The following is a 13,098-nucleotide window of genomic DNA, read 5'->3' on the forward strand; positions in this document are numbered from 1 at the left end:
TTTGAAAACTACGTGTTGGATTGTAATGAAACTTTGCAGATAACAATTTTTTTTTTCACTGTTTTGTTTACTGTATATTTTTTTGCAAATTTGGCCAAAACTCATTTGTGCGCCTTATGACCTCAGGAATGCGTGGTTAAAATCTGTCGGGTTTAATTGGCCCACGGTGTATAGGTACAATGGCTTAATCATATCATCTATCGCATTTAGTGACTAAATATCGAATGCCTCATTAATCTTGTCATCATTTACTTGCACAAGCCAATAAAAACTTAAAAAGGTCAATTACGGCGATCGCTGAATAAATTTTCTTTGGCAGAATTAATTTTTGCGTATTGTGTGAGATGTAGGCCTTCTCTAATTTTTGCCATTCTGGTCTGTTTTGCGCTCTATGTACCCATTTCGATCCAGCTGTTCTCTTGATATCATCGTACCAACGCATTTTTGGCTTCCCTGCTGGGCGCGACACTCTCCAAGGTCTCAACTCTTGGTCTTGCACCACGAGCCGTCTTTTCGGGCCACATGCCCAGCCGACTCCCACTTCAGTTTTGCCATTCGCCTGCTTATTCGCAAGTTTAGCATCATTTTCAGCTAAATCACAAATGTAGACGTAGATTTCATCTAAATCGGTTTAGCGGTTATTGAACCTACACCTTTCTTTTCACATTAAAGAATTTTTTTAGGATAAAAACTATCCTGAGATGTTCTTCCCCGGGACTCAAACTATCTCTATACCAAATTTTATCTATATCGGTTCAGCGGTTATTGATCCCCATACCAATTTCCACCTCCCTTTTCTCACCTTTAAGGGATGAGTTTCAAGATCCTTCCTTGATTTATACGAAAACGGTACCAAACTTGGCTTAGTAGCTTAATTGATATAGATATCACGATAAAGTTGAGAGCCCCCCCCCCCCCCCCATCTCTCTCCCTAAAAATTACACCAAAAGCCTTGATGGCTCTACTTCTTAAATCCATCCTTGAATCCTAAGGACCAATTCAAAGGAAAGTTTTATTCAACTGATTGACTAAAAAAAGGGAGTTTCTTATTAGTTATTATTGGTACCACCTGAGTATTATAAGTAACGCCAAGGCGTCACACAATACGCTGCCTAAACAAAAGAAAGATTATGTCGAGACAATTGACGCTCAGTACCCCTAGTGTAAATAAATTCGATTTTGAAACGGGACGAACGCGTTTGCGTTAAGTCTCATTTTGTATAGGATTTTGAGTTTCCAAAACGTCCCGCTTGGCGCGCTCTTTCTAAATCCAATACAAAATGAGACTAAACGCAAACGCGTACGTCACGTTTCGAAATCGAATTTTTTTACACTAGGGGTACTGTTGTTAATCAAGAAACTCGATGAGAACGGTCCGGAACAACCGGAGGAAAGCACAAAACTTACCATGTAATTCAGTCTTCTTCTTCCTCGCGTTGTCCCGGCATTTTGCCACGGCTCATGGGAGCCTGGGGTCCGCTTGACAACTAATCCCAAGATTTGGCGTAGTATTTCTCAAAAAATAATCGGCTATAATTTTAGTCATAATAAAAGTTTCAAAAGTCAAATAAGTCCAAACTCAAGAGCAGTATCAATTATACCCATGATTTTCTCTCTCAATTGAACAATAGTCGATATATCCAATAATGTGTCCTGCGTCATTTCGTCTCCCGTTACTCCATCTTCGCGAGTAAATTCTTGGATATCTACATCATCTTTAGATTCCCTTACTAATATAGTTGAGAGCATCACACTTAAACTAACCATCAGTTCGCCATATATTCGAAGGTCTGTGTCGAGTTGGTCTTTGGGAAATATGCTCTCAGCTTTAAGACCATGTAGGTTTAGTGAGTAGTCGAGATTTTCGTGGTAATAGTCGATCCATTCATGGTAGTGCTTCAGTCTGGTGGCGTGGTCTGTGCTATTGAGAATAAGGTACAGAAGGTCGGAGGCCGGGCTGCTTTCTCTTGCTAGCTGGTAATCAATCATCACGTCATCGACAGGCTTGCCGTCCTGGAATGATAGATTTGTTAAGTGATATGGCATCTTAACCAAATTCTCATAATGAGTCTCCTGGCTCGTCTCTTACTCTAAGAGAAATTAAAGGAACTGCGAAGTTATTGCCTTCTTTTCTGGAAGACTTAACTACTAATTAATTAATCATAGTTATTCCTAGCAATAATGCACACAAGAATAAGTAACTCACCTGAAGAATGAACATAATATTTTTAGTCCAACAGTCACCTTGCTGGATCACAGAATACTTTGAATCCTTTTCGTAACTTTCAATTTTCTTGATAGTTGATGCAACTTGTGTCAACGTCCTGTTTAATACGTTCTTATACTTATCACTCTCGTCATGCATTATTTCGAGAAGATCATTCACGCTCGATTCTAAAAACTGCTCTGTTTCAGCTTCAGCAAACATAATGGCCCATACATTTGACAGTTTATTTAAGTAATTTTCATATATTTCTGGTTCTGAATTTTTAAAGACATAACAAAGTGAGTGATATTTGGCCAAATTCTTCACAACTAAACGAACACTTTCATTGGTTAAGGGACTCCTTCTGTCCAGCATCTCAAAACGGGCTTCTTTTAAATCTTCAAGAAGAGTGAATTCGTAAGGTGCTTCCGTTAAAATTCCGTAGCAAGCTGGAAATCTTATTTTTTCTGAGTTTTCTTCCGAGTTCTGTATATCATTTAGCTTAAGCAACACTAGATTGTACATTACCATTTCGTTATTGAATAAATTAATTGTATTCTTTCTTAATTCATCGGCTACGGGTGCAAATTTTCCGATCATCTTAAACGTAGTGCCATCTTCCTCTTCGTATATGAATCTCTTCACGTGTGCACTTTTTTGACCCACTGGTTCAACAAGAATATTTCCCTTTATGAATCCATGTTTTATAAGGTTCCATACAACTAGTTTTAAATGAGGGTCAGCAAGGACTTCATAATCATCTTTAAATATGTATTCCGCCATTTATGGAGTAGACTCTTTGATCAAAGATCACAAAATTAAAAATTACTTAACTTACGCCTTTTATTCGTAAGGTAAGTTCGTTTTTGGATACGCGTGTAGACCAAATGTAGCGATATTAAGCGCGCGTGTGAACGCGTAACGCCGAAACGACTATACAGACTCAGAAGAAACGATAATATGAAACCGCGCTTGATAACATATCAATGATAATTTATATTTGTATGTATTAAGATAAAATAGCTGACGATAGTGCATATCTTTAGTTGACACCCATCCGTCGTGGCTATATCTAAAGTCCAGCTATCACTTAACTAAAAGCAACTCTCGAATAATGTCATGCTCTACGAGAACAATTTTGACATGGCGAGATCATCATAGGTTTGATGGAAGACATTTTTAGGGTCCCGTAGCCAAATGGCAAAAAACGGAACCCTTTTGGATTCGTCATGTCTGTCTGTCTGTCCGTCCGTGTCACAGCCACTTTTTTCCGAAACTATAAGAACTATACTATTGAAACTTGGTAAGTAAATGTATTTTGTGCACCGCATTAAGATTTTCACACAAAAAAAACAATAAATTTTGGGGGTACCCCATACTTAGAACTGAAACTCAAAACTTTTTTTTCATCAAATCCATACGTGTGGAGTATCTATGAATAGGTCTTCAAAAATTATATTCAGGTTTCTAATATATTTTTTTTCTAAACTGAATAGTTTGCGCGAGAGACACTTCCAAAGTGGTAAAATGTGTCCCCCCCCCCCCCCCCACCTGTAACTTCTAAAATAAGAGAATGATAAAACCAAAAAGAATATATGATGTACATTACCATGCAAACTTCCACCCAAAATTGGTTTTAACGAGATCTAGTACTTCTAGTTTCTTTAACCAGACAATACAGTGCTCAGCAATGTAAGTACTTGTGTCCAGTCACTTTGAAGTTGCATCCATATGTTGCGGCGACACGCTTGTTTGCCATATCCCTATTTTTGCGGATCCATATCTAGTAAAAGAACAAAGGGCCAGGATCACTTTGTTGTCCCTCTGTCTGGCCGTCTGTCTGTCTATCCGTCTGTCCGTCCGTCTGTCCGTCCGTGTGTCCGTCGGTCTGACCGTCCGTCTGTCCGTCCGTCTGTCAGTCAAGACCCTTTATCTCGGGAAAGCCTGGAAGTATCAAGTTGAAATTAAAACTATTTACTGTGCCTACAGTCCCTAAAAGCTGTGAAAAAATAAAACTTCTAAGTTAATGCAAAAAAAAAACCGACCAAGAGCGAGTCGCACTCGCGCACCGAGGGTTCCGTACAAATATTATGATTTTCGCAATTTTTCCTTTTTCTGTGCTATAAGACGTTGCTTAGAACCAAATTTCAAGATTCTAAGTTCACGGGAAGTACCCTGTAGGCTTTGATTCCCTTGCGAGTGTCGAAAATTTGCGGAAATTTGCGGCATAAACGGTTGTATCTTTTGATTGTGTTGGCTTAGAAGTTTGATTTTTTCACAACTACAAGGGACAGTAGACCTGAGTATTTCATATAAATTCCAGCATGATACCTCCACGCGTTCCTGAGAAAAAGGGCAGTTGACAGACAGACAGACGGACGGACAACAAAGTGATCCTATAAGGGTTCTGTTTTTTCCTTTCGAGGTACGGAACCCTAAAAAGAGACGACCGTTTATGCCGCAAAAAACGTGTATTTCGATTTAAGGGAATCAAAATTTATAGGGTACTCCGATCACCTAAAACTATTACAATTATAGGAAAAAATCTGAAAACTACACATATGTAATTAAATCATAAACAAAAAAATCTTTATTTTTCTGTTCCAGTTCCGGCGCGATCCCCATGCCTCGCTAGATGCTGTGTGGCGCTATCTGGACCGCGGCGCCCGTCTCGCTCCGACTGGCGGAGGCGTTACCCGCTGCGCCTTCCTTCACCGCGCTCGCGATGCACGCGTCGCGACACGATGATGACTCTAGCTTCATAGGTAAGTGGGAAACTGTTGTAAGGGAGTGGAGTTACTTTCTAGTCCGTTCAAGTATCGGGAGAGGAAAGTTACTCTAGCCTCATAGACGAGTTGGAACTCTAAGTATGGGAGTGGAGTTACTATACAGATAGGTCAAGGTTCATGCCTAGAAAGTTACTCTAGCTTCATAAGTAAGTAAAATGCCGAGCCATGGGAGTAGAGTGACTTCACAGTTTATAAGCGGACCAGGCGTCCGCTTGGAAGGTGATTCATAGTACAGTCTTTCGTCGAGATATAGAAATAGAGCGTCTATCCAGTTTCACGGCTATTGTTATTCTAACTTCATAATTCAGTGCAATCGGTTGACTGGAGAATGCCTTTAATATCGCCTTTAATTAAGCAATAGCTTAATTAAAACAATAAGTAAGTAAAGTTATCTGGATCGCTTGATGACTACCTTCATAGCTGAGTGGGAAAACTGGGAAAATATTACTTGGAAGTGGAGTTACTTTACAGGCGGACTATGCGATATGCATGGAAAGTTACTCTAGCATCATCAGTAAGTGAAGCGTCGAGGTATAGAATTTGTCGGTTGCAGGCCGCTCTAGGATTTTATACCACAACTTATTTATCAACAAGAAACAATGTTTCAAAATATTTTCTTCCAAAGTTTAAGGCTACTGACAGTGATCCAAAATTGAACAAACGGACATTACCATAACGAACCCTCTTTCCAAAACTTCCCCAACTTGACGAATTTGCAAGTTACCAGGGTATAGATTACCTCACCGTAGATCTCGCATTATTAAATTTATTAAGCACGAACGACCATTGCAAAGTTATCCTTCATAGGAATGAGTGAAAAATTCTTCATGAATATGATTGACTAGCTAGCGCGGCGGCCCAACGGCATTCGGAGATCGCCCACGTAGGACACTTCCATAGGTATCAAAGGATTGAATTCACCCGCTCAGCCCGCGTAGCCAACGTGCCTATCGTTCACACTCCGTGGCGAATGAAACGCAACTGTCACAGTCGCACTAATATGGAAGAGTGATAGAGAGAGATGACTACGCTACGCTACGGAGCGTTAACGATTGTAACGATGGCTACGCGGCCAGGTAAGACACTGCCTTAGACATTTAAAGGTCGCTTGAAATATTTAGTAAAGCAGTGAGAATAGTGTTTTATGAAGCCCTCGCTGATATGTATGTTAGTAAGTTTCAGGCTGTGGTGTATATGTCAGTTTATGTTACGGATTTTATACAAATACTAGCCGTTTGCATGGAAAGATGATGATGATGATTGATGAAAATATCGTATGTCCTTTCCCGGTCCTTAAACATATGGCATTTCAATCAGGTCAGTGGTTTAAACGTGAAGAGGTAACAGATAGACAGAGTTAGTAGTATAGATCGTGTCATTTACGAAGACGCGTGCTTTGACTCGTAATGTTATGTTATTAAAGGTTAGATTTGACAAATCTGCGCGTCATCGTGGATGACACGAACTATAGCAGTAGTATAGAAATCACTTTGTTGTACACACCACAAATTCACATCAAATTTGATGAGAATAGATGATATTAAATTAAGTAGGGGTTTAATTTCTTGAAAGATGTATTCAAGTTGAATTTCAATGTTTTTTTTTTCACTGAAAATAACTGATAAAAAAAAGCAACTAGCTTCTGCTAACAACTTTGTCAAACAAGCAGGCAGCATTATTTTTGCATTTATGTGTTGATCACGAATATTCGTTCCTGAGTGATGGATGACACTTATCTATATATCTAAATACGTATCGTCGCTTAGTACACATAGCCATAGCATAAGGTTTGCCTTGTTTGTGGCAAGGTTTATCTGTGTAAGATTATCCCCAAATATAAGGTACTAACTAATTAGTTCCCTATATTTTAAGAGATGGTACTTTACTTTAAAACAATTAACTTAAAATAAAAAAGATTTCTGTATCATTTATCTAAAAGTAATCATCATGTGCATTTAACTGACTAGATGTTTAACACTGTCAACAATTATTTGTCTTAAATGCCATTATAAACGTGAATTGGCCAAGTGTTAGGTAAAAGAGGTTCCAAAATCTGTTCAATGAGGTCTCATTTAATTATCTTAATAACAGGATGTTTTTTCTTAGCAAATTTGTTTTCCAATTTTCTCCAAAAAAACATAAAACAAACATGTTTCATACTTATGTATACTACAGGAGCCAAATACTATCAGGTGCAAAATATTGGTAAATAAATTTGTTAGCACCTTATATTTTTATTAAATTTATTATAGTTATATAATAGGACGCTTTTCCTCCGTCTAGTATTGGAGATCTATACGCGAGGGTCACTTGTCAACTTTGTTATCTGTGGAAATCTCATGTCAACGCACCCGTTACTGAAATTTAAATGCGAACTCTCATAGAGTCCTAACAGTTTGTCTTGTACTTCAAATTTTCAACTTTAAGTCAATGGGTTAAAGTAATATTTAGAATAACGATGTAAATTCCTACTTAAGTATCAAATTTTTTGTAAACGCTTTTTGTTTGTGAAATTGAGACTTTAAGTTTAGAAGGTAAGGTTGCGTTTTGAATAACATGTTGTATGTTTGATTTTGAGAAATATTTGAAAATTTATGGTTTTTCGTGCAACAGCTGTCATGCATCGGTTTTAAAAATAGTCTGGTTGAGTTTAGAGTTCAAAGAACGATTATTTAATTCTTATTAGTATGATAACAAATTGTTTATGATTATACCGTGCGCGATAGGGCGCGTGCATGAACTGTAGGAGGCAGCACAGGAGCCGTCAGATTTTTGGCGCGAGGCGTAAATGTGATGTTTTTTGTTCCGATGTAGCCCACAAGATGGCAGAACCTACTATGCACAAGAAAACACGTGACGTGTACATGTGCATGTTTATAGTTCCGATTCAGGCCACAAGATGGCAGACCCTCCAACGCGCACGGTCCCTATTGGAGTATTTGAAGTTGCATTTTTCAATTTTTATTGATATTCGACTTTTCCTTAAGGCGAAAGTAGAGGACCCGAGCGAAATCGCCCTCTCATACAAACATAGCCCTCATTTTCCTCTCTGGATATTAATATTATGATACAATTTGTTATATATCAACTACAGCTATGCCCCTATGTATGAATTTTTTTTATAGGACATAGAAGCATTTAACATTTTGTATGAAGTCTGTGTTTCGCTCGTATTTTTTATAATAATAAAAAAATCAAAAAAGTGTCAAACGTAGGGGCATAACTATGGTTAAATACATCAAATCATGTAAAAATATTTTCCATAATGTCAATATCCAGAGAGGGAAATGGGGACTACGTTTGTATGGAGAATCGGCCGTCCCGTTTCCTCTTAAAATGGACCAAAAAGTAAAGTACTAGTTATAACTCACTCTTTTGACGACCAGTTTGGCCTAGTGGGTAGTGACCCTGCCTACGAAGCTGATGGTCCCAGGTTCAAATCCTGGTAAGGGCATTTATTCGTGTGATGAGCATGGATATTTGTTCCCGAGTCATGGGTGTTTTCTATGTATTTAAGTATTTATAAATATTTATATATTATATATATCGTTGTCTAAGTACCCTCAACATAAGCCTTATTGAGCTTACTGTGGGACTTAGTCAATTTGTGTAATAATGTCCTATAATATTAATAATATATTAACTCAAAGTAAACTCATTAAATAGCTCCGCTAGGCAGGAAAATAAACAATAATTCAGGGATACTGTTACACATATCGAAATAGCCCCAAACTTAGCAAAGCTTGTACTAAATATGCACTAGACGACGATATTCGTACTTATATAGATAAATATATACTTAGATAACTCAGGAACATTTGTGATATATACACAAATAAATAAAAATAAAAAAAGCATTTATTTCGGACAAGATCCATATACCTATACAAAAACACAAAACAACAATCTAAATATTTTCATACAAATTACATAAAATAAAATTAAAATATTAATTAAATTAAATTAAAAATACGGATATAATTAAAGTAACATTATTCATTACAGTAAATCAAAATTATCAATTAAATTACATTAAAATAATCAATTAAATTATATTAAAAATAAATAAATAAAAAGGCAATATTTAGACAATAGACAATATTTAGAGCAACAAATACCCCATAGTTTGCTATACTATCCTTATTACAATGGTTCATTTGGAGATAGATAAATTGAGAGAAAGAGACGTTATTCTACTCTCTCTTTTTAGAACCAATCCCATTGTATGTAGGTACATATTCAAGTTAATTGAAGCTAACCCCAATAACATATTAACCCCATAATCACTCCGCCGTTACCACAAAAATCAATAGGGCCATTCTCGATATTCGTAAAATAAACTAATATGAGATTCAGTTTTGTTTTAGTTTATATTACCACGTCGGTGGCAAAACAAGCATACGACCTGCCTGATCGTAAGCAGTCACCGTGGCCTATGGACAAAAATGTCGAAAAGTTCTAGGAAATTTGTGGAATATTTGAAATAAAGGAAACTTTCATTTTGGCAATGGAAAATATGAGAAGTTCCGCAATTTCGAAAAGCTGTAATAACAACCCAAGATTTTCAAAATAGTCCGTTTTTCTGTGATCGCCGAGTGCGTCGGTAACTGGGACCAGGGAGTATGTTTGCTCTGTTTACTACCATTACTGTGGTCTAAGCATGGTTGATCTTAAGCCATTTCTATGTATTTCTTTTTGTTATTCCCGTCAACTAGATGAAAATAGCACAGTTTGCTGCAAGAACTTTTGTACCGAGTCATATTACCGTTCTTGTTAGATGGCCCATTATGCGAAGGAAATATCCTTCGCATTTGGATACCTACCATTCCTCATTAACTGTAAAAAATACCCGACAAAACACAGACAAACTGTAACTATAGCGGATGAAATACGCATTTGGATACCTACCATTCCTCATTAACTGTAAAAAATACCCGACAAAACACAGACAAACTGTAACTATAGCGGATGAAATAGATTTTTTGAGTAGTAAAAAATATTCGAATATTCGACAAGTGACCGGCCGAATATTCGAATATCAAAACAGGTCCAATATTCGACAAATTCTAATATTCGAATTGTAAGCCCTAGCTGTAATATGTGAAAAACACGTTTTAGCTGTCCCTATAGGTACAAAAATGTATTAAACAAGCTGTTTTGCGATTTCGTAGTTGGTTACATGGTGTAGATGTATGATTACCGAATGCGTGTTTTGCAAACACGGATATTAAGCACGGTCACAAATCTAAGTAATCTGACCAAAACCTAATAACTTTCACCTGATGCCTATTCCCTTAGTTATTCTAAAATAAAAGCAGTTAATTTTTTTTAAAGAAAAATAATGATTTTTGGAAAATCTAACTTATGTAATGAAAATTAGAAAAATTAAACATTGGACAAATAATTTACTCATACTTAATAATTAATTTATTCAGACCAGGTCCATAATTATACATTTAATTAAATCATAAAATTAATATACAATATAATTTATATATATATATTTAAGTGCGTTATGATAACCTGTCACCCTTCCCCTCCTTACCCTCATTTTTCTGTATTACGTTAGTTAGGTTTCATAATTATTCACTGTAGCTATGATATGGTGACAAATTAATTTGTAACATTTGCGCCTACTTGTAGAGCATACTGTGTATACTTTTTTGGATCTCGTGCTAGTTTTTAAGCCATAATATGCAATTGTATGTTTCTCATATTGTACGACATCTGTTAGTGTCCCTAATAAAGTAAAATAAAATAATTAGGTCCCACTTCAGTTAAGTAAGCAGTTGTTTCGACTTTCGAGAATCGCCCGACAACCCTGCCCAAACCCAGGTCACGCGACAGCCCTATCGGCAGACATCGTGGCGCCTGCATATAGACGATTTATTGCTTACTCATTTATGGGCGCCTGGTACCTTCGCTCTCATTAATTTTTGAGTACAATCGGCAGACTTCGATTTTACTTCATTTGAAACAGACTATAGGCGGAGAAGTTAAACCACTTCCTTTTTTCGAAACTGTCCAATAGACAAGGTATGATGTTCCTTTTTTAACCCTTTGAATGCCACGCCTTTCGTGTGTGGCGTGTTATAAATCTTGTCGGAATGCACGAAGGTTGAAGGTTGGACTGAATGTAGTCGAACGCGGCAGTTAAGCGATATATATATTGGCCACGACATCTATACAGGGCGTCCCAAGACCATGGGACATCAAGGGAAAGTACCTTAAATATCGTAGATAGGATATTATGCTGAAAGAAGACTTTATTTTATTTTTAAAAGTAAGTAATATTGCATTCAAAGAATTTAAAATTGCTTACCTTTTCTGGGAATTAAACCGAATCTTGAAATTTTAATCAAAAATTGTACTCTATTCATTCCTTTTGCGATATCATATTTCTGAGATGACTTATTTTTTATGCATTCTTTTGATTGGCATCATAAAAATACAGATTGTTTTTTTTTCATATTTGAGTCGGTTCGAATTCCAGACAAAGTAACTTATTTTTTTTAAATCTTTGAATGCAGTATTACTCAGTTTTGAAAATAAAATAAAGTCTCCTTTGAGCAAAATATCCTATGTCTTATATTTAAGGTACTTTCCCTTGATGTCCCATAGTCTTGGGACGCCCTGTATATAGCAGATGATTGTTGAAGCGTCGGGTAAAATAAAGTGTTGCGGGGAGGTTGATAGGAACGTCTGCGATGACTGGAGAGTCCAACCAGAGCGGCATCTTCTTCTGCCAAAGCAATCGCAAACATGACGAGAGTCCAAGGGAGGAAGTCTAGCAGCGCGGAGTTAGAACCAGTCCTTGTCATGTTTATCTACACCCGCTTTGGCATCTCGACGCCACTCTGGCCTCATTTCAGCCTGAGATTCCCAATTGTGAGGTTGAATATCGAAGCAGATCAAGTCCCTCTTGCAACAGGCCTTGAACCTAAGCTTAGGCGTCCAACCGGCCTTCTGACGTTTCTAAAGGTTAATATAATGTCGCAGAATTACGTTTTTGTGAATCAACATAGGCAGCTTATTAATTATTCTCATATTAACATATTTTGTTACCTATAGCTTATAAGCAGGGGTCGGACAAAAAGTGCGGATGACGTCAAAGCACTTATAGGATGATTTCAAATAGTATTTTTGATTTTCATAAACAATTATCACTTATCATTTATCAACCTCTTTATTAAACGATATCGCCACTTGAAATGAGTAAGTACGTTTTTGACTGACACATTGTCAATCAGATGAACAATAAATTGACTTCGTTATTGTTTAGCTATTGTATCTTCACGATTATATTTAGCTAAAATTTATATTTACTAATGTATAAGAAAACGCTCTAAAATGTCATCTTTACTCGAATATTGTGGCAATCCCACAGACTTGTTCTAACTAATTTCAAATAATTATACCTTATGGTAACAAGTTTCGTGAAATTTATTTTATTCACTACATCACCCTACCACCTGTATTATTAATTCCATGGATTTATTTACGATTATTTTGTTACTTCATTAATACTACTTTGTTACTACATGTCACACGGAAGTTTAAATATAAACTCAAACATCATCCTGTGTGCAAGATTACGTCATTTTTACGTCATCCGCACTTTTTGTCCGACCCCTGCTTATAAGCTTTATTACTACTTTTTTTTCAGACAGTAATTTAATTGAAAGTTAAAACATATTTATTTACAATAACAATATACATAATGGATATGTACAGATGATTACTACAACTAGCTTAAATCTAAAATAGGCCCTTGAGGCATTGTACCAAGGATGCTGGCGGCATATCCTCGTTGTATCGCAATACTGATACGTTGTGCGAGGAAGCCGCCAGCTCTTCGGTCACCAGTTACGTCAACCAGACGTTTCGCGATTTCTGCAAAAAACTACTAATAAAAATGACTACTTAATTTTATAGCGCATTATGCTGTAAAATTGTGTTTTAATAAATATCAAATAGCTATGTCTGCATTGTATGTAGCTACCTATACCTATAGACGTTTTATGGGTCGCCTGGTACAATAATGAAATAATTTACTTATAAGAGCAAATGAAATTCATTCAAATATAACTCTTATCTCAGTAG

The 13,098-nt window shown here is 36.6% G+C and overlaps 2 protein-coding genes across 2 annotated transcripts in view; one reads left to right on the forward strand and one right to left on the reverse strand.

The window, feature by feature from the left end:
- LOC133524711 (protein Fe65 homolog) overlaps positions 1-13,098 on the forward strand; it is a 152,338-nt gene that overhangs the window by 19,961 nt on the left and 119,279 nt on the right. The window contains exon 2 of the mRNA XM_061860847.1: positions 4,814-4,971. Within this exon, the coding sequence (XP_061716831.1) occupies positions 4,842-4,971 (130 nt within the window). The 5' untranslated portion in view covers positions 4,814-4,841. The remainder of the gene's footprint in view (positions 1-4,813; positions 4,972-13,098) is intronic.
- On the reverse strand, positions 941-3,740 carry LOC133524705 (uncharacterized). Its single transcript, XM_061860836.1, has 2 exons — positions 2,207-3,740; positions 941-2,013 (listed from the first exon to the last, which is right to left on the reverse strand). Exons 1-2 carry the CDS (start codon positions 2,987-2,989, stop codon positions 1,564-1,566), a joined length of 1,233 nt encoding a protein of 410 aa, XP_061716820.1. The 5' UTR covers positions 2,990-3,740; the 3' UTR covers positions 941-1,563.

Source organism: Cydia pomonella, chromosome 14 (assembly GCF_033807575.1).
Source record: "Cydia pomonella isolate Wapato2018A chromosome 14, ilCydPomo1, whole genome shotgun sequence".
Taxonomy (NCBI): Eukaryota; Metazoa; Arthropoda; class Insecta; order Lepidoptera; family Tortricidae; genus Cydia; species Cydia pomonella.

Coding starts and splice junctions, on each gene's coding strand:
- LOC133524705 (XM_061860836.1), bottom strand. CDS start 2,989: ATGGCGGAATACATATTTAAAGATGATTATGAAGTCCTTGCTGACCCT. Junction 2,014..2,206: donor ATATTATGTTCATTCTTCAG/GTGAGTTACTTA, acceptor CTATCATTCCAG/GACGGCAAGCCTGTCGATGA.